At 38.3% G+C, this 22,239-nt stretch overlaps 2 protein-coding genes across 3 annotated transcripts in view; one reads left to right on the forward strand and one right to left on the reverse strand.

Annotated features, from left to right (window-relative positions):
* The window catches only part of txn (thioredoxin), a 90,050-nt gene that overhangs the window by 35,638 nt on the left and 32,173 nt on the right, over positions 1 to 22,239 (reverse strand). The window lies entirely within an intron of this gene.
* The window catches only part of svep1 (sushi, von Willebrand factor type A, EGF and pentraxin domain containing 1), a 63,003-nt gene that overhangs the window by 12,695 nt on the left and 28,069 nt on the right, over positions 1 to 22,239 (forward strand). For both annotated transcript variants that reach the window (XM_059528166.1, XM_059528174.1), the window contains exons 2-7: positions 740 to 995; positions 2,417 to 2,593; positions 18,794 to 18,952; positions 19,092 to 19,271; positions 20,118 to 20,297; positions 21,447 to 21,641. In XM_059528166.1, coding sequence (XP_059384149.1) covers positions 740 to 995; positions 2,417 to 2,593; positions 18,794 to 18,952; positions 19,092 to 19,271; positions 20,118 to 20,297; positions 21,447 to 21,641 — 1,147 coding nt within the window. The remainder of the gene's footprint in view (positions 1 to 739; positions 996 to 2,416; positions 2,594 to 18,793; positions 18,953 to 19,091; positions 19,272 to 20,117; positions 20,298 to 21,446; positions 21,642 to 22,239) is intronic.

Raw genomic sequence — 22,239 nt, forward strand, 5'->3', positions numbered from 1 at the left:
AAGCTGTTTGTGCTTAGATAAGATCCCTAAAGTTGCAAAGACTAAAGTCAAAGAATTATTCTTTATAAAAGTTAAGACTAGTCCACGCCCTCCTAAGATGGGCCTCGTTTTAACACCCCCTCACATGTCTATGTCACTGTGTGGGAAGATTTACATAACGCCGCCCAAATGTTCACGCAAAGAATAGAAGGCATAACTTTTATTTCTCACTGTAGTATTGTTGCCACCGCTGCTGCCACCATCATGGAGACGCTGTGTGTTTCATTACAAAAGCGAAAATACTTTGTTTGGCCTTCCAAAAGATTACACAACTAGAAATCAGTGGTTAAGTTGTATTGACAACACTGTTCCAGAACAGTTCAACCCAAATATTCAGATGTGTGCAGCGCATTTTATGGAGGAATGTTTCCTGGAAGAGTAGCCTACAATGCGTCCATGGCATGAAGGCTATTTCTTTAAAGTGGGGCAATTCCAAATTTGCAAGGGCAGTTTGGCGCTTCTGACTCACAGTCTGTTTGAATCTGTTCTTTACATAAATAAATTAATGCGTTCAAGCATTTGCAACTAACTCATGAAATAACTAAATGTGTAATCCATGCTGGATTATCAAGACAAAGTGAAAATTATAAATAATTTATATTATAGTAATATAGCAGGCAATAATACTTTGATTTATATGGGTTTTCCCTAATAAGGACATAAAATACATGTAACGTTACAATTTTTTTTTAACTCACAGCAAATTCTGAGGCAGTCGCGTGAGAACGCCACAAAGGCGATCTTCCTCATCACTGACGGTTACTCAAACGGCGGAGACCCACGGCCGGTGGCGGCGGCGCTGAGGGAGAGAGGCGTGGAGATTTTCACGCTGGGCATCTGGCAGGGGAACATCCGCGAGCTACACGACATGGCCTCGTTTCCCAAGGATCAGCACTGCTACTTAGTGCACAACTTCGCTGAGTTTGAAGCGCTGGCTCGACGCGCCCTTCACGAAGGTGAGAATACAGAATATGAGCTTTTCATACTTGTATGCAGTGTTGGGTTACACGTTTTTTGGCGGGGTTCCCCTGTTAAAATTCGCATTCCAGTGAATAAATATCATGTTATTGGAGTCGCTTCAACCCGCGGGCATGAAAAGCAACCCGCAGCAACACTGTTAAAGTAGCCCAATTTGGCAACTCTCGTTTCTGAAAGTTCTTATTTGCATATTTATGAGGCAGATATATTGATTGGGCAATTATAGCACGTGATCACTACCAGTTTTTTTTTCTTTTTCTCCACAAATCAATGAATGGCGTTTGCTGTCACTATTCGACATAAGCCAAAGTTTCTGGACTGTATAAAAATAATTAGGTAAAAGTTTATTCCTGGTTTTCTGTTGCCATACAACTTAGGGGAACATTTTAGCACCACTTGGTTTCACGCTGTAATACTTTGGGACATCTATTTAAAGTAGTACTAAAAAACCCTGCCAAAAATGGTGGTGTTAAACATTATGTAAACAGGAGTTAAAGTTGGACCAAAAAAGGGGCGTTTAAAAGGCGTTAACCAAAAATTAATTGCAAAAATTCTCGTCTTTCTTCATATAAATACAAACTTTACAAAAATTTACCATGGTAACCATAGTTTCCTCTAAATACCATAGTTAACAGGAAAACAAACTTTATTTTGATGTCAGTGGTGAATAATTCCAAGCTGCTTTACTGTACAAATTGCATTTGCTGTGATATTTTAACAGAAACTATGGTTACCACGGTGAATGTTTGTAAAGGGAAATCAAAGGCCAGTCCAGCTCATTTTTCCTGAGCCTGACAAATATGAACCTCTTTTAATCCCAGCGTAAAAGAAAACTGGTACAAAAATAATACAGTGTTATTATTTCCTTTGGCTGTCTGGCTATAGCAGATTCTTCTTATCAGAGCTCTGAACTCAATCAGCTACATGAACTCACAAGACCCCTTTCTCCATGATGACATCACCCACCTACACTAAACCCAGAGAGATATAAAACAAAGAAGCCCTCTGGATAGCAACAGATCAATCATTGGCTTTGGGCAAGGGTAGGCCTGACTAAAGCTGTGGGATCGTTTGTTCTCACCTCCCGTTGTAATATCATGTTTGTCATATCATTTGTCCAAGATAGTGCAGACTCCTTCAGCTTGCATAGCCAGTCTGTGTATGCCAACATCTGGAGCAGTGCATTTGTTTGTATTTAGGGAGACAAAATGGTCCTGCCAAAGCCAAGGTTTTTATTGTTAGTTATGCAGAAGATGCCAATACCGAAACACACATGCTTACTTTTCCAGAGCCGCTTGGAGTTCAGTTAGACATGAAGAAATAGATAAATTATGAGGCCAATATTATTTTCTTTTGCTTCAGAGAAAAGTCTGATATTCACTGCCATTTTCTCTTCCAGATCTTCCAACTGGAAGTTATATTCAGGAGGATCTGGCGCTGTGTTCATCATTGTGCGAAGAGGGAAAGGACTGTTGTGACATAATGGCCAGCTGTAAATGCGGTACACACACAGGACAGTACGATTGTGTGTGTGAGAAAGGATATTACGGAAAAGGACTTCAACATGAGTGCACAGGTAAGGGTGCTGGCCTGTGTGCAAATTTTGGATTTTCTATTTCAGTTCAAAAGTTTTAAAGAAATGGATGGAGTTTCTAGAGACAAGTCCAGTTTAGTACTTGATAAATGTGCTCAGGGATGTTTAAGGGTGAAATGTGAACTGAAAGCCAATTCCTCTCCTGAAATGATATAAAACAAACACTTCCACCAAATATCCATAGTGACAGAGAAAGCAGCTTACAAATAGATGGGACATTGAAGCTTGATGCCAAAGTAGTGCTTTAGCTCTCATTTTGCTTTCATAACAAACCCATAAACATGATTTAAAACATTCACAATCATCTCTTTGTACACTGCAAAATAGCACATAATATGCTATGTCAACATTTTTTTGCAGCTTACTTAACTTCATTTGAATCTGGCAACCCTACTATTGTTCACCTCATAAAACTGCTTGAAGAAAAAGCAATGCTTCATTTGAATTAAGATCTATTTGTGTTTACGTTCATGAATTGCAGTTCTATTAAAGCTATTTTTCATGCTGTGGTAAAAATGAGCTCATATTGAGACTATTCTAACTGTTCTAAAATAATCAGACTGACTAATTAAACTGAGGAATGAGGTGGTAGAAAAGTGGTAGATGTATAAACGCAGGGTGAACTGCAGAGTTCATGTGATGGAGAGCTAACCTCCGACAGATGTTATTATTGCACACTTGCTTTCACACTTTGTCGCTTTGTAGTATTATTTCTTTCTTTTTCTCTGCAGAGACACTTAATACCAATGAGAAGTCACATGTAAATGCCTTGAAGTCTATTATAAATCTTATTTTAAAGTCTGTATATTAAACAAACATAACTCAGGAAATGAATCTGGTGTTTTGAGAAATAGATTTGGAATAGTGCAAACTTTTACTCACAAATGTCTTTAACTAAAAGTGTTCTTACTCATGTGGTTCCCAGCCTTTTTTTTTGTCTGAGACCCCCTTTTTCCCAAGAAAATATTTTTGGGCCACCCTTCAAATTTAATGATATTATCGCTCTTGTAAGCTTGCAGCAAGGATGACAAAAAAATTAGTTTTCAAATAAACTGTATGTTTATTACTATAACAAGATATGTTTATGCACAAATAATAGCTTATATATAATATTGAAAATACAATAACAAAAATATCAGCAGGCCATTTGTAATTTAAAAACATAAGCCTAGGAGTAGCCTATAAATTGGCACTATTTAAAATGCAATAACAAAAATATCAGTATTCACACTGGTGTGTAGGAGTTTTTTTTACATAGGCTACTACAAAATGACTGTTGTCTGGCACCTAAGTACTTGCATGTTATTTGTAAGGCTTTATCAATCAGTGTGAGGATTGCTGCTGGCAGTGAGCAATAATTTGGTCAATGTGTGGAGAGATCTTTGACAGGGCAAGACACATTCATCATCCTTAAGACGCATATCATCCTCAAGGGTCAGGCTGGCCCTGTATTTGGTTTTAAGGGCTGCCATGGTTGTAAACCCAGCTTCACAAAGGTAGGTGATGCTAAAGTAAATCAGCACCTTCATTGCAGCTGTGTTACAGACTGGGTGTTCTTCAGCCATTTCAGAACAGAATGATTCCGATGGAACCTCACTGAAATGTGCTTTCAGGCTATATTATATTTCTATAAGCTCTTCCAGAAGTCTTGATGTCAGAGTAGCTGGAAGCTTTGCTTCAATGTTCCCAGTAAAGGGGTTTCTGATCCACAGAAAATCAGCTGCCTGCTCCTCAGTTAGAGCTGGGAAATAACTATCAAATTTCTCCAGGACCTTTGATAGATGTACTGTTATTTGATGTTGAATGGTTATAAAATTCAAGTGTCTGTCTGCAATAAATGCATGGGTGTGCTCAAGCATGTCACTGATTCCGGAGGAGACACGTGTATTCCACATGTGTAGTTTTCTTTTGAAAGCCTCTACTCATTCATGTTGCACCCTGGACTGCCTTTCAGTCATCGCAGCTGCTACATCATTAAGTACCCCAATACAGCCACTCCAGTTTATCTCATTTGATCTCATAAAATTATCCAAAGTTTCAAAAATATTGTTTTCTGTCATGGTGGTACGGAGCTCTTTACAAAACAAAAAATCTAATTTTCCCATTCATTACGAACATGTTGGTAGACTCGTCTATTTGAAGTGCAAAGTTATTACCATGAAGTTGCCCAGAAAGCTGTCCCCTCACGTCTTCTGACATTGTTGCAATGTGACGTTTAACTGTATTATTTGATAATGGTATCTTAGCCAATTGTTTTGACTTATCCCCTCCAAATAATTCCTTGACAATCTCTGTTGCGCATGGCAAAATGATTGTTTCTGCAATTGTATGTCCTTTCTTTGCTTTGGTGATTTTTTTTCAGCAATTGTATACTATATTTAAAAAAAATATACTTCCCTCATCTCATTTTGTGTGTGTGTTAGTTCTTTTGTCTTGCCCTCAAAAAATGCCCTGGGCTTGTTGCAGTATTGGGAATTAGTTATCTGCAAATGTCTTATTATTTTGGATGGCCTCATGCATTCTAGGTTTGGGCGATGTCTTCAAATTTTGCATTGGACGATGTTTACAGTGAAACATTGCGATGGACAATGAGATCGACGGGGGGATTGGGGGAGGTGTGCCAGGAGCGTGAATCCTTATAAGGGAAAATGACTAACAATTCCTAGCACCGTGTCTACACTGGATGCGAGCGGTGACAAAATACTATAGAACCACTGATCTATAACAGAGATTAATTATATATAAATCAGTCAACAGATCTACACTGGATGCAGCATGGCATGACACCACAAATCCCTGACAGTAAACTGCTGCCGCGTTCTGTTTATGATGTGCTGACACAAAATTAGATAGACTTTAGCTGATGCGGCTCGGCGCCACACGACAACTTTTGTGTCTGGTGTAGACACTGTGTAATGAAAGATGACTGAAAACGATGGGGAATGATTTGCAGATCCTCAGTACCACTGACAAAAATATAATCTTGTCAAATGTGTGGTAAGGACTGCTGCTCTATAGTATAAACAGAGTACGTGCGATCGCGAATCTCGAAAGTGATAGTGAAACAAAAAAATGTACCTTGCATTCAAAAACGGGTTTTGGTTTGAGCATCACAATGGCGCTCGGCATCATCTATCGTCCCAACCCTAATGCATTCATTAGCAAGGACTTTGGTGCAGATAATGCACTGTGGCTGGGACAAGGACTCTGTGCTACGAGATAAATAAACCAAAAAAAAAAGTTAAAAAATTAAACCAAAGTTCAGGTAACTAACTTGGTATTTTTCTGCATTTTGTGTTTTTCTAGTATTGCTAGCACTGCAAGCCTAATTGGTAGGAGCTTCCTCACCTGGGTCCAGTATAGGGATGCAACGATACCATTTTTTTAGAACCGATCTGATCCGATACCAAAAATTCTGAGTATCTGCCATTACCGATCGAATCTAATACCAGCACAGTTTTTTTTTTAATATAGAATTTCTATACTTCTCTGTGTTGACCTGATCATCATTCTTTTCTACTACATATAAACAACTTCATTTTAATGAAAAATAACAATATATATATATATATATATATATATATATATATAAAATCATAAAATCATAAACGATTACAAAAATATTACTATAAACTAGGTTGGTAGATTTTTCAGCAGCAAAAGATACCCTAGATTCTAGAAAAATCACGGGAGCAAAATAATTTTATCAAATCTATTGAAATATTTTATCTACAAATAAAAGTGAATAAGTCTCAAATCTGGTAAAATGTTATCAGTGCTCTTTGTATTGTTGTAAAATACATTATTGAAAAAACAAGTATATACATTTATATAGAAATCTAAAAGACGTTTCTTTTAAATCTATAGCACAGTAATAAAGGCAGCAACAAATCATAGATAGGACAGAAAAAGAAAGACTGTTAATAATCTTTGATTTAGCAGAAAATATTATAATACTCAAGGCGCCAATATAGAGCACCACAGAGCACTTATGCGCATCCTGTGCGCAGAATGATGAGCTTGAAACAACACCGAGTCACAGTGCGCAGGCTGCATAGCTCTCCGAGTCAGAATACAAAGCTACTCGGCTCGTGTTCATCTTCAGTTCTCTCGTCAAAACAGTTCAGTCAGTGTACTGTTTGAGTAAATTAATTACTCCGTGATATTGGTTAATTTCCACTCAGAGGGAGTGTTGGCCAATTATCTGGAAGCAGGTATGTACAGGTACAACTTTTACACAGTGGGAAAACCAAACAAATGCGAGTCGAGTCGAGCTGGTACTGTGTAGTGGAAAAGCGCCATAAGAAGTCATTACTATAAGCTGCTGTAGGTGAATCAGTGGTACTTTCTAAAATTAGCTAATGCAGTATGATCGTTCTCCTTAATGCTCACTGCTCAACACTTTTCAAAATATGACGCGACCCCCCACAGAGCTCGCTAAGAACCCCTTGTGTGCCGAACGATGGGAACGATGATCTAGAGGACCTCTCACTTGGGACATACAGCAATTCAAACTGCGAGAATCCTGTTGAAGCCAGGGTTACTTCCCAGTAGTTGAACAGGAAGGTATGGCAGCCATTTATCCCAGTCTTTGCCAGAGTCAGACTTTAAACAGACTTTTTTAATATATTTGAACCATTCAACAAGACCATCAGTCTGAGGGTGTTATGGGGTTGTTCTCACTCTCTTAATGCCCAAAAGCTGATAAACTTGCTGCAGTTTGTGACTCATAAAGTTAGGGCCTTGGTCTGATAAAACCTCTTTTGGTATGCCAACTTGGGAAAAGAATTTCAACAAAGCTGAAGCTATCTGCTTAGTAGTAACGTCTATCAATGGATATGCTTTTGGATATTTTGCGGCATCAAGTAAAACATCATAGTCAACATTCTTCTTAACCTGATCAAAACAAGTGGCTAAAGCTGGGTCTTCCCTCTTTAACTGGGCTAGATCTTTTAGAATCACAATGTCTGATTTATACAACCCCTGTTCAGCACCCTCTTCCTTAGCCTGTCCCACAGTGTCAATCATGTCTGCTACCCAACCTCTACGCCGTTGCAACCTGTTGTCTTTTGTTGGACCAGACTCAGCTTCAATATCAATATAACAACAAGGCAAGGATTGCAAAGCATTATCTGCACCTAGATTTAGTGTTGTCTGCACTGCTTGCTTTGACTAAGCCCTTGTCACTACCCCACATCACTCTGTGTCCTGCAGTAATTCCACCAACATGGGCATATCAGTGCCAAGTAGGATGGGATAGGGAAGAGTCTCAGCAATCCCCACCTTCATTAAATATGACTTATTCAAGACTTCAATATACACTTCTGCAGAAGGCAAAGGAGTGTTGTCACAATGCACACAGCAAACAGTAACAGTCTCAGTGTCAATCCAGTCCCTTCCGTGCACATACCTGCACTGCACTAGCGTATATGTCACCAAGCCACCAAGGCTAAAACTGGTCTACCATTTAACAAGTAAGACCTAACGGCTGTGAATTGCATTTCATGGGGGATGACTCAATTGAATGGGAAACATAACAAAGACTTGCGATTTGAGGTTTCTTCAGGCAGCAAAGAGTTCTAGTATGGCCTGGCTGACCACAATGAAAACAGACAACATCCTCCTTAGGTACACTCTGAGAAGTTGCATGAGGAGTAATGTCTTTACTCTGTGTGGGATTAAGGACTCTAGTCCCCAGGTCCCTCAGACTCACCTCTGGCCCCAGGAAGGATTCCTGCATAGCAGAAATTTTCTGTTCCTTTACGGGCTGTGATATATGCCTCAACCAGTCTGGCAGCCTCTGCAGCAGTCGTTACATCACACTTCTTGACCCAAGTCCTCACGTCTGGGTACAAGACGTGAAGGAACTGAATGTCTTAACAAAATCATAGTCATACAATGTATGTGAAGGGTCCATTGCAACAAATGCAGATCTGGCCTTATCAGAATGCAACGGTATGAGGTGGATGGCCCAGTCTTCTTTAGCCACTGGTACAGCTCTGCCAGTTTCTTAAACATCAGCAAAAAGTGCTCAACGTCAAACGAGTTCTTAAGTCTCGCTAGATGCGGCTCCCGGTCTATCACCCTTGCTGCTGGTTTATCCGATACTGCTCCAAGACACACAAGTTCCATGTCAGTTTGCATTTGTGTGATGTGGTGACTGAACACTTTAAAATGTTGTTCTCGACAGCCTATCTCTCTCTCCTGTTGATCATCTGGATCTTTCTGATCCTTCATAAAGGACTAGAACATCTACCCCAGAGCCGTAATAGCAGTATCAGCTCCAGCCCAAGGAACCATCGTAAGCTGCACTCTTTCATCTGGATCCCTCTTGATTTCACTCTGGTCCACATCTGGTCTAGAGTTCTCATCAGGGTTACTCCTTGTCTTCGGTGGCATTTAAAAAAAAGTATGTCCACGTCACCTAAGTGATTCAAAAAAACTTCTGACACCAACGGTAAGGGAGCCAGTTTTGTGTCAACTGCAGAAAAGGGCCCCAAAGATGTTTTGAACAACATAAGCATCAATGCTCCTAATGTACTGGCAGATGGAGGCATAAAAATGAGGTGACGTGACAATGGAGTCAAAGTTCAGAATTTTTATTCCCAGGAGTGCAAAAATGAAGCATTCCCACTGGTGTGTCAAATATATTTACAATAAAAATAAAAAAGCAAAAAAAAAACTGTTCAAACTAATTTGGCTGTGTCAAACGAATTGACTAAGAAGACATCAATTTCTTTCTAAAACATCCCACAACTCACTCTACAAGTCTCCAAACAAATCTGAGAGGCCATCTTGCTTGGAGGCCATCTTACTTGGAGGTAATTTTAATTAAAGGTAATAAAGAAACAAGTACTTAAGAAAAACAAATACTTGTACTTTAACAGCAACAAAGAAGTAAACTGTTCTAATACAAAACAAAACACGGAAATTTGAAACAAAACAACCTCAGCTAATTATTAATGCTTAAAAATGCTCAAACAAAAATTAAGCAGATCACCAGCCTCCCCCCTCAAACATGAGAACACTAAACTGTGCCATCTATAGGCGGGAATGGGTTCTTCAAAATGGTGGGCATTTACTGTGACCTGTGGGTTTTGCCCGTTTAGGATGGGAAAATGTTCCAGTACGTAAGTATGACTATTTATAATATGAAAGCTGTTATATAGAAACAATAAACTTTTAACATGATCACTGGTCTCGCTTTACTTCTTAACACAACACCATAAATCAACATAGTAAAATGTATGAATCATTAATTGTCAAACTGAGGAAGAAATTACATGATGAGGATAGGAACAACATCACATAACACATGATCAATGACATAAACACGTTAACTGGTGTTCAATTTGCGCAAAACAGAAGAGTATGCATGTACATACAGTTCACATTCCTGTGTCAAAGTAAGAGTCATTTTCATAATAAGAGCCTCACTGTGACACTTTCCTCTAAAAAGGTTTTCATAGATCTGGTTGTTAAGGTTGCTGCGGTTTTTTTATTTGAACTTATTTGCATATTTGACATGATGCATAATAGTCATAACTGGTGGTCATTGAAAAGGGAGGAAAGTTAGCAAAAGACACTGAGTAGATTTTGTCGTCCTGTTTTATTGTGTTAATTTTCCTGTTTATTTTGGATGTGATAACGGAAGCCATGAACTCAATTGTGAATTTGAATCAGATGTTACCAGGGTGATTGCATTCCTCACAATTATTTTCGGTCTGACTGTTAATTAGCAGCAGAATTCTGTAATTAATGACAGAATACAAACTTATAGCAGGTGTTTGGCTCACTCTATGGAAGTCACCGGAAAAACTAAATGAAGACCAGGGTTTCTTGTTTCTGATATGGGGACTGTTTTAATAATGAGTCCAATAAAACATATCATAAGAAGCAAAATACAAAAAGCTGACCCTGGTAAGGCCATGATTTTCAGTCATAGATAATAGCAGTATTTTTCCGGACGTGTTGTTTTGCTTCTGTGCACAGAAAAGTTATAGCCTGGATCAAGTTTATTCCCACAGGTCAAGTTTTAATCTTTTGTTGATCTGTAGGGATTTTAAAAAGATAGTTGCCCTGTTTCATTTGAATTTACTGGAAAGCCTCCAAACGTGCATTGTCCTGATGTCTAAAAGGTGCTTAATAACAAGACTAAAGTCCATTTCATCTGAACTGACCTCCTGCTACTATCGCTTGAAAGTAAAAGATAGCGACATTGATGAATGAGTACAAAGGAAAGATGAATGACACCATTTGTGAAGATCTGTGTTGGGATTTGTTTGTCTTAAGCATTCCAGTGGTGTTATAATGACCTGACATTTTATCCAGAGTCACATTCTAGGTTAACCTGGCATGTGTAATACATCACCATAGATGTAGACACCATAATGCATCTCAGCTGGTGTGTGACAGGGAACGGTTGTCAGATGTCAGAGGTCAAGGATAGTTGAGGAAGAGACACTGTTTTATTTCCTCAAATCAGGGCTCGTAAATATTTACCTTCAGCAGAACGCCCTAGATTCCACATGTGAGCCCCTAGACAAACATAAATCTATCCATGAAAAAAAAAACTTCCAGAATAAAGGAGAAAAGAAGGAATCTGGGAAATGTCGGATAGGTACTGAGTGAGGAAATGTTGCAAAAGTGTTTTTCTTTTTTTGTGTGTTTTACCTCCTTCTTCTCCCACTGTGTCTGTCTCTTTCCCCCTCATTTTCAACTCCCTGCAACCCTGTGACCAATAATAACCCCCATATGGTCTCTAGAGTCAGTAAAAATGTACTCTTGCTACATTTAGTGCCTGTAAAGCAGAATGTGTTGTTTTGTCTGTGCATATGTATGCATAAAATTGTGCATGCCTTTGTGCATGTGTCTTGCGCGTAATAACATGCATTTGGTTTTAAACCAAGAGACGCGTCAGTACATATGATATATTAGATGGGAAGATTGGAGGGCTGCAGTGAGAGTGAAGACATTTATCAGATATGTGACAGGCAGACTTCCAGTAAACAACTCTACAGTCTAATACCTCTCCAAGTCTGAAACCCAAAACGTAGTATTTCCCAAGCACAATCCTTCCAGCTCTAGAGCTGTAGACATCTTTCTTTTTAGTATTGGCCTGCCCTGTATTGCTTTATGTAGTTTCATTGGACTACAATCAAATTATCACTTTAATTTCACTCATTGCTGTGGCAATTGTTCAGATGTTTTTGAAAGAGGTCTCTTATGCTCACCAAGGCTGCATTTATTCAAACAAAAAAATACAGTAAGAACAATACTGTTGTGAAATATTATTATAGTGCAAAATAATACTTTTTGATATATTTAAATGTAGCCTAATATATTCCTGTGATGGCAAAGCTGAATTTTTTTGCAGCCATTACACCAGTTTTTGATTTTTGTAAATCCTATTTTCATTTTTTATTTTTTTGATTGGGTTGTAAGTGTTATGTGGCCATTGAGCTGTGGTGCTTATGTGGGAGATGCAGGTTGAAGTCTAGTCTGTTTAGTGTACTTAAACTGTTTCTTCTTTCTTTTACTGCTTCTTCTGCTTTTTTCATCTTTGTTTCTCCTCCTTTTTTTCTTCTCTTTCCATTAGTATGTCTGATCTCTTCCATACCACACATCAGACAAAAGGTGAATATTCCCTTTCACAAATCCAAGGTGAAGGGTTCAGAGCTCCCCCAGGCCTCAACATTTTTTCCATCTTATTTTTCATTTTTCATGCCTCTTTACTGTCCAAACCTCCATTCCACATGGCCAATTCCTGTCTTTTGTCTTATTTTTTTTCCATCTTTATTTAGCAATGAAACTGGTTTCCTACCTGCCTTGATATCTTAGAGCCAGCAATGAAGTCAGAAGAGATGCTGTAATGCATGTTTGGCTTCAGCAACATTTTATTTCTGCAGCAGTGCAGAGCCAATCTGGGCTTCAGCAAACAATATGGAAAAATGTTTTAGTGTAGTTTTATCATTCCAAGTGCTCTATGTTCTATAAAGTGTGAAACTGACGACTTTGTCTTAAACCCTAACCACATTTCTGCTCTTGAGTGTTTGTTCCTCATGTTTATATAGAGTATTTTATATTAATTGCGTTATACTTGTCAGCTGTTTTAATTTCATTCCTAATTTGATTTTTCATAATTTGAACTCTGTTTTGTATGAAGTCATCCTTTTTTAATCCTAGCTGGGCTGGACTGTTTCATCAGTGTTTCATCAGCTTGTTCTAGGCTGATTTCATGCTAGACCTGTACTGTTGAGATCATGGCATCATCTGGTTATTTGATGTAGTCTGTTGCACATATTGGTAATGCTTGCCCATGTAAGACACATTGCCATGATGCTACAGAGTTTGTTGTGAGTGGTTTTTATTGTTGTTTAGGTAGTCTTATATGATAAATCTTTCATATTTAGAGCACAAAAAGCTTGTCAAGTTTTTTTGCCTTTGTTTTGTCATCAAACAAAAGCCATAACTTTGATCACCTAGTAAGTTAGAACTGTCCATAGCACAGATGTTTTGGGATAAGTTGGATATTAAGACTTAGGGGATATTTTAAAAGAGACAAGTCATGTGTGCTTTTCATTCAACAATATTATCAGCTTATATAACTGTGTTAACGAAAATGACTGGCTTTACATTACTGTATGTACAGTACAATTGCATACTGTATACGTCTTCTTATGTATTTCTAATGAAGATACTCAAAAAATCGTTTGAGCCGTTGGATTTCCTTTTCCAGATAAAAGCAGATTGTTGCTCAACTCCTGGTATGCTCTGCTCCTGGATTGTTTTGGCCAAAAACAGCAGATGCCTCTGGATCTCAAGGGACACAAAGGTTCAGAGTCAATTGGATTCACCCCAGTATTTTAAACCAGATCAGATTAAAGTGAAGATTTTAGTTCCAGGAAGACAGGCATGTGAAGATTTCTAAATGAGTTCTCTTGGTCGTTGAGACATTGCGTTGTTATGCTGACCTCGCATCCGTTTTGCACTTTCAGTGGTGATGAGTAATAGTTAAATACTGGAAGTAACTGCCGGTCTGAGGTCAGTGGCTGCTATCTATAACAGCTTAGTTCCTCAGTGACAAATTAAGAATTCCTCAGCTTGCCACTGTGTGGTAAACTGTGTTGATTAATGCCTTTGTAAAAAAGGAGGCAAGTTTATAGGTTTTAGAAACTGTGATCTTGTAAAGTTACTGTTACTTGTGCATACAAGAGGTGTGTGCATGACACTGCATTTGCTTGTTAGGAATTGTGTGTGTGTGTGTGTTGACTGTAAACTGGCTGCAATTAGGGCCACCAGCAGGTGGGGGTGACAAATGGGATCTTGTGAAAAGAGTCAGTAGCTGAACCTAACGAACCTTGCAAGCGTTCCTCCCCCATCTCTCTTATTTCCCCCTTGCCAATTACAGTGTAGCTCACTGTGTCAGTGTATCCAGTTATAAAAACAGATATACAGTATGTGTGTTGTGTAAAACGACTACCCCATGCTGGCCGAACAGACCCGATTTATTTTGTTCCGATTACATTCTTGAGAATGACCTGTGAGTGAGTTTCACGTCAGCTCGGGATGCTGTAATGGTTATTCTGCCCTCCATTTCTCCTTCACTGCCTTTAAAAATCCCATTGGAAATGTTTTATGATACCTGGTTTGGCTTTAAAGGCTTACTCTGAAAGTACAACCCTATTTTTCTCTCTCTTTATGACCTATTACTTTGTTTTCTGTCAGCTTCACTATGTTTCTCCCTCTTCACCTCTCCCAGCAGCTGTCATGTCATTATTTCCTGCCTTTCTTCATATAGCAGTGGCCTTTTTAGTGTGAATTAATCAGTTGTCTCCCTTCATGTCTGTCCTTCACAGCAAATGCTTTTAGGAGCCTCCCTTCTCTGTAAAGAACGTGTTGTCAGTCACTGTAAATAGGCGTCTTTGCTACTGAACCTCATACCCTTTGCTACATGTTAACCTACAACAGAGAAAGACGGAACACTTAAAAATAAGAAAAGAAAAAATGTAAAAAAAAATTCTTTTTTTTTAACTTAATGTTGTCCTGCTCTTGTTTTGCCGGTAGATCCTAAAGCTACATACTCTGTAGTGAATTTAACCATTGATTGCCCAATAATTTAATTGAAGTTAATTTTTTATTTATGTGGAAATTACTGTATGGTGAATTTGGGTTAATTGGGACATTTTTCCCAGTCATCTCAATTGAATTGATCTCAATATAACATTAAATTAGACATGAAAATTGAAAGTGCCATAGTATTTAAATAGCCTATGTTGTCATACAAAATGTACTCAGCAGCTTTGATTTACAGCTTGAGTTACATTAATGTATAACGGTTACTCTTTTCCAGAATCCAGATCTGAGCTGAGATGGAAAAAGGAAATCTTTTGTCACAATGACACAAAGCATAACAATTGCATGTGAGGCTGACCTCCTGTTTAAACCCAGAACAAAGAGGAAAGGATGAAATCCATATAAACATGCAGAGTGAAATTTTTGTGGCTGAAAACAGGAGAATGTGGTATACCAATGGTAGCATGAATGGTGATGTCATTTAGAAAGGTTATTTACAATAGTTTTTAAAGTGCATCTGTTGCATCCTGTGGTTTGCAGATGTGGATTATTGTTTATTACCAAAAATCTAACATCATACTCACACAATTGGGTTAAGGTAGGATAATTTTCTCTAATATTTTTAGAAGCTGCTACCCATGCAGTGTAAGAATTTGTCAATTGTGTATTGTTATTGCATCTAAATTGCATCTACAAACCATTTTCTGGCATGCAGTCCTGCTTTTAGAATATAGTGAGTGTTTTAAAGTGTCTTTTACAAGAAGCCCAACATAGCGTGATGAAGTTGTTTATTCTCTGTTCGGTGTACTTCTAGTGGGGCCTGTAATGTGGTTGAACTCTAGAATTAGCCAGTGTCTATTCGCTTTGGTTTTCAAACATCTTTAGACATGTACATTTTGATAAATGTCTGTTGTATGAGCTACATGCATTTGGCTGTAGTTTTATTGCACAAAACGGTTTATGCTACTTAAAACATTTCCATTATCAAAAAAATTGCTTCAGTTGGGTTTGACTTTCACAACTTCAACAGACATTTTAAATAAGATAACCTTAAACCAGCTGAAATGCTAAAAAACATTCTAGCAATGTAAACCTCCTCATTCCCCTTCCTAGTTCACTCCCTCTTCTTACTCACATCCTTTCTTTGGACTGTAAGTTCTTGTCCATCTGTTGGGTTGAAGCCCTTTTTTCTCCCTCTTTCTCTTTTCCTTTGTTGTGGGTTTCTGGGAGGGTGAGAGTTTTAACTCATTGCCTCAGAGTTATGAGACATGCAGCAGGCAAACAGCAATCCAAATTAACACCAATACTGGACTTAGCCGCTGAACTTGTGACCTTCTTATTTTAAAAACTGTAAAAATAGCTAAAGGTTCCAGTTTATACCACATGATTATCAAAGAGCTTATCCTGTCTGAACCTGATATATAACAGAGCTACACATTCACCATTAAACACATGCTAATGTTCATATGTTAGATGTTGACTTTGGAATATTTTAAAAGGATCTTTTAAAAAGACATTAGAGAATGTTATAACATTAACACATATCATTTACATTATATTAATGCATTTGGCTTTCATCTGAAGCAACTTACGAAAGAGAGACATAAGCAATTTGTCACAGAATACAATGCCAGATTTATTAGAAAACTAGATTATGAAACATGTTTTTTTTTGTCTTGGTGACTTAAGCTTGATAAAGGTGCATTTTCAGCTGCTTTAAATCACATACAGATATAAAAAACTTTACAGGTGTGCTAACAGTTCAGACATTAGCTTAAACTTTTATAAAGTGTTGCTTTACTATACTGTAACTAGAAGCTTTCCATAGTGCAGTTAGGTGGTTTTCATTTTAATCTGATTAGTGTAATTTAGCAGGCAATGTAATATATTTTAGGCACTAAAGTGTACTGAATGTGACAAAATACAGCATTAGCTAGCTATTTGTACTATAAACATAATGTCTGTGAACACTTTCTTTGAACCAGGTCAGTGCAAAATGTCTGGTAGAATGCATTTGCAAGCAATTCGACTTTCCAATGAAGATGTTTCACCACCCATATCAATGACTTCATTAGCTGTTGGATGCTGCCATCAGCCATCAGACTGTTCCTAAAAGCCATTTGAATCAGTGACAAATCGTCTTCAATAGACACACTAAAACATCATGGCATGTGTGTAAAGGTTTGGAAATATAATTAACGAGTTGCTTGAAAAACATTTTCCCAGCACTTTTTTGAGAACGGAAACCCACCATCTTTCCAGCTCTCTGATTTCTCGCTCTAACATATTCCATCTATCCATCTGTATGCTGTTTCTCTCACTTGAGCACAGATGCACTTTTTTTTTCAATGGCTTTGGTTGTATTCCTGTCTTACATTCTTTTTCGCCATCTGTCTGTTTAGTTCTGTCTTCCTGTCTCAGATTCAATGTATGTCTCTCTTTGTTTATTTCAGTTCTTCTTACATTAATTCCACCATCTGCTTGTCTGTTTGCGTCTTAGTGTTTGTTAGCTTTTCTTTCTCTCTGACTTTTGCCCTGTATCCAACTGCTCGTCTTTTTGGGCCTAGTGTTTCAGAGCGGATAGCCACCCATCAGCACCCCATCAAAACTCAGAATAGCACAGTATTGCAACTGTTTCAGAAGCAGCTGGGTGTTATTTGAATGAAAAATGACCAAATGTGAAATATTAGAAATGATGCCAAGGGTACTGTTAGGGAGGCTCAGATGAAACCTCTTTAACTCTAGCATATTACATGTTATGTAACTAGTCAAACAAAACGGTGGTTGTCTGACTAGACGTTTGAGCCGTCAGCTTAATGATGGTCACTAATATAAACAACACCTGTGAAGGGAAATTTGTTAGATGTGGGTTTTGTTGTTAAATCAACCAGACAGTCTGTCAAGATGACTTCTGGCAGTAGGTACCACTGAAGAACTTAGTGCGAGATGGACTGACAGAGGAGAAATTAGGTGACTGCTTTTAAAAATGATGCAAGAAGCGTCCTATTACCTTAATTTAATCTCAAAATGAGGTCCAAACTAAGTGTTTTTTCTCCACTTTGACAAAGTTAAGACGTCTGGCTGACTTGTACAGATCAGCTATTGATAAATAGTGTCTGGGTTGTTCCTCCTTCCACAAATGAAATGTCTTTGATATTTAACATGAGCTTATGTGGGGAGGTTTTTAAGCGTTTCAGCCAAAATTGTCCCAGTAGTTACTTTTCTAAATAGCCTGAGAAATACTCTAGGAATTTAACGAATCTTTTCTTAACCTCCAAAACATACTGTATGTGTTATTTAAACAATGGAAAGTTGGTGTTGGGGAGTCTTTCAGTTCAGTAACATGTTATCTGACACAGCATCTTATCACAAGGGTTTGTGTCTAGTGTTTGACGAATCCACTGGGCCGAATTAACTGTGGCATGTATACCACAAAAAGGTCCATTTAATGTGGCATAAATGAATTTCCAGAAGAATCACAGTCATGGGAAACAGTTTACTGCATCATTAAACATTTTAATCGTTTTTTTTTTTTTGAAACTAACTGAAACAAACATTTAAAAGTATGAATCACTACTACTAATCACTGAAGATTGAAAGTTCTGAAAGAAGCTGAAGGTTACTTCAAATAAATGTGGAGAAAAAAAGACACACTGATTAGCATGACAACAGCAAAGATAAAAGGTGGATCTAATATTGCATTTCATTTTGAAACCAAATTGGAGGTGGCAAAGAAACTGTCTCAGAGATGTTGCTGTGTGAAATCTGCGTTGTGATGAAATAAAGTCATTCTAAATCACAATGTAGTGGAAGTAGCATCAGATCACGGACTTGGTTCAGTTGTTGATTAGGTGGAGGCTGATCTTAATGCAAGTTTGTAAGAAAGAGGCGGGGTTTAAATGGGCTAAATGATTTGTGAGGTCATGTCATTAGTTTAAATGTAAGACTGAGTTATGATATTTTGATTAAACCTTATAAGGTCCAAAAATGAAACGGATGGATAAATTGTTCACATAATAAGAGCTTCAGGTGAATTTCCATTTCATGAAATCATTGCTATCAAGCTCTCTTTATTGCCTTTTTCTTTTACTTTTTTCTCTTTCTTAGCTTGTCCATCTGGCACATATAAACCTGAAGCAGTTTCTGGAGGTGTGAGTACCTGCCTTCCTTGCCCCGACCCTCATCACACATCCAGACCTGGGAGTACAGATGTATCAGACTGTGTGTGTGCAGAAGGCTACAGACCACACAACAACACATGCCAAGGTGCTGATCTATCTGCTTTATATCTATAAACATCTCTGCTAACATTTCTGTTTATAGATATGTGTCTGTATGTGTGCTCTTTTCAAACACTAAATTGAATTCTTTTAACTCTCCCACTCTCTTGTTTTCCCTGCTGCAGCGGTGGTCTGTCCAGTTCTATCTCCTCCAGAGAATGGCTTCTTCATCCAGAATGTGTGTAATAATCAGTTTAACTCTGCATGTGGGGTGCGCTGTCTCCCAGGCTTTGACCTTCAGGGAGACGGAATCAGACTCTGTCAGCCGGACGGGACCTGGTCAGGAGTTCATCCGAGCTGCAAAGGTGAGGGACACCTGGAATTTATGACATCACCGGTCCTGGAAAGTGGACAAAAACTGATATATGTATTGCTTTTTTCTTTTCCTTTGGTTTTACTTGATCTTTCGTTAGCTTGCCCACTCTCCACTTTTGTGTGTTATTTTTTGCCCCTATTTCCGTGGAAAGCAAATTAAAGCTGAAAACATATTGGTTTTATTGTCAGTTGATGTGTTACAGAATTGGAAGCTCAAAGGGCCTTTAGTCACCCCATATGCTTCATCACCCCCAGAAAAGCTAATATACTGCAGCCTTTGAGTATGTATGTGTGTGTGGAGAGAGGCTCATAAAGCCATTTCTCTGCCCGTCGGCCTGCAGCGCTCTGAGTTCATGTGTGTTTAGATAGCTGGAAAGTAAACTCTAATGCTTTGCCAACTATGTGAGTGCTTACACACTTGAACAAATGAATACAATATGTATATGCACAAACCAAATCACACACTCAGACAGATGTATGTATGCAAGTTGACCTGTTAAAAATTCCCTTTCTTATGACCTCAGGCCTGAAATAACAATATTTTGGTTTTTCTTTGTTTGGAAATAAATTACAGGCCTCAAAGTCCCAACCACAGACTTAGCTACCAGCCACCCTCTTCTCAATCGTTTTCTCTTTTCCCTCCTGTTTGCTCTTAAAATCTCTCTTCTTCTCTAGTCTGTCCATCTTTTCCATTTTTGTTTCTCCCAGCTGTCTGTGTGTTTTTGAATTGGGATAATTTAAAGTCTGTCCAATACAGCAGCGTTTTAATAACATAGGACCAACCCTTCTGTGCAATACTCTAACCCCTGTCTGGTGTGTGTGGTATTTTCCCATAGTTCGCTCTTGCCCAGATCTCTCTCCTCCGCGTCATGGGGTACTGAACTGCAGTGAGCGGACCGCCCCCTATAGGCTGGAGTGTTTGGTGCGCTGTGAACAGGGCTATAGGCTGCAGGGCAGAGCCAGACTCACCTGTCTGGCCAACTCACAGTGGAGTGGACCACAGCCCCGGTGTGACGGTAAGATCGTAGCTCTATGTGTGTTTATGTAGGGATAAAATGGCTGCAAATTGATGTAGTGACCTACCTGAAGAGAAAACAAATTAAAATTTTCCATTCAGAAAACAATTGTAATGCGCCTCCTATCCTATTTTCACAAAAAAAGATTTTTGCTTTGTTACTTCTGGAACAAAACCTCAGCTTTCAAATCATGTACATTTTATCACAAAATTCAAGCAATAATTTTTTTTTTTTTGACACTCTTAAATGTGGCACGACAGATAACTGTAGCAGTTTCAATTCAAACAGCAATGCGGAGTGCCACTTTATTACAAGTTATAGTGCAAAATAAACATTAGAAGGTATGTTAAAAGAAAAAGTACAGCTTCAGTCAAAAATAGCTCAATCAGTGTTTCAGTCGAAAGAAACACATCAAATAAAACAGCTCGCGAACAATGTCACTTAACGTTGCGTTATCCAGTGTTCACAGTTTGTTATTTAGCTATAAAATCACTAGAGGGAGCTTAATTACAGTTTTTTATATATGTATCATGAAGACAAGTTTTTACGAAAACTACCTTATATGCAATTGAGTTGTATACGAAAGTTTTTATTTAAGGGTGATTATTTCTGAAAATAAAAATGATCTTTAACTGATAGTTGTGCATTAGTGCTCAGCAAGACTTATGGTCCTGCCAAATTCAAACTGTAATCACATATATTTTTCTGTAGTCAGCTACGCAAAGTCAGCTGTGAGTCTGTCAGTCAGCATTGCTTTGCTCTTCTCGATTTCTTCGATCTTTATAGTTGGATTGTTTGGACTGATTTTCCAGCAATGGCTTTGTCCCATTTAAGTTGTATGACACATTTTCTTGTCTTCACTGTAATTCTTTCACTTGATTTCTTTCTGTGCTCATCATTCACTCTCGCTTTGGCAGGACAGGATGATCCAGATGTCAGATTAAAAATCATTTGCTTGTGCGTGTATGCATGTGTTGAGGTTGTGTCCAAGAATGTCAAGCAGTGTGGTCAATAACCGCTCTTACATTTCCCTTTCTGGAGATATTTTTGCACGCTCTCTCTCACTCTCTCATTATTTTGATTTATCTTTGTGGAAAATGCTTGTTGTTTATGTTTGACTGTGTTTCCTTTTCTTTCTCTCTTTCTAAGAGGTGCGCTGTCCTCCGATTGTTACTTTGAAGCATATCAGTTTGTCACCTCCTGCCTGTGGGGAGAATGAGATCAGGACCGGAGCGTCATGTCAGTTAAACTGTCCTCGTGGTTACGGTCTCATCGGTAACTCTGAAGTCAGATGTCTGCCTTCTGGAACCTGGAGTGACAATCAACAAAAAGCAACCTGTACAGGTGATTTATTTTCGGTTTGTGTTTATAATGACAAACAGTATTATGTTTTGCATGTCCTTGTGCATCTACACATGTGGCTGAAACCTCCCTGTTTGTTCTGCTGTAAAATGATGTGTTGCAATGGGACAGATGTGCTGCCAGTAAAACAGGTGCTTTAAATTTGTTGCTGCGAAACCTTAAGATGATGAAGAACAGAATAAGTGGAAGATCATCAAACAAAGTTGCACCATTGTGTAAAACTAAAGAGTTCCAAGATCATAAAACATCAAAACTGCCCCTCCAAGCTGGAACCAACCAAAGGATCAATTAGTTTTGGCATTCACTTCTGAACCTTTAAGGTTTACAGATGAGAGGAGGGAATGTGTTTTCTGTATTTATGTGAGTTTGTGGCTCATCATTAGGGCAGAAGACAGCGTTTGCATCTGATCCGGTTCTTTCTAGGACCTATTAGTCTAATGGTAAAGTATTTGTTTAAGCAGAGGCTGTGTGATTAATAAGCTCTACTCCAAACTGAATGTGATATTAATAGTCAGTCATTAGGTGTCAACACAGCAACACCAACAAATGCTCTGTGCACTTAGAATTCACATGAATCTAG

This window comes from Carassius carassius, chromosome 3 (assembly GCF_963082965.1).
Source record: "Carassius carassius chromosome 3, fCarCar2.1, whole genome shotgun sequence".
NCBI lineage: Eukaryota > Metazoa > Chordata > Actinopteri > Cypriniformes > Cyprinidae > Carassius > Carassius carassius.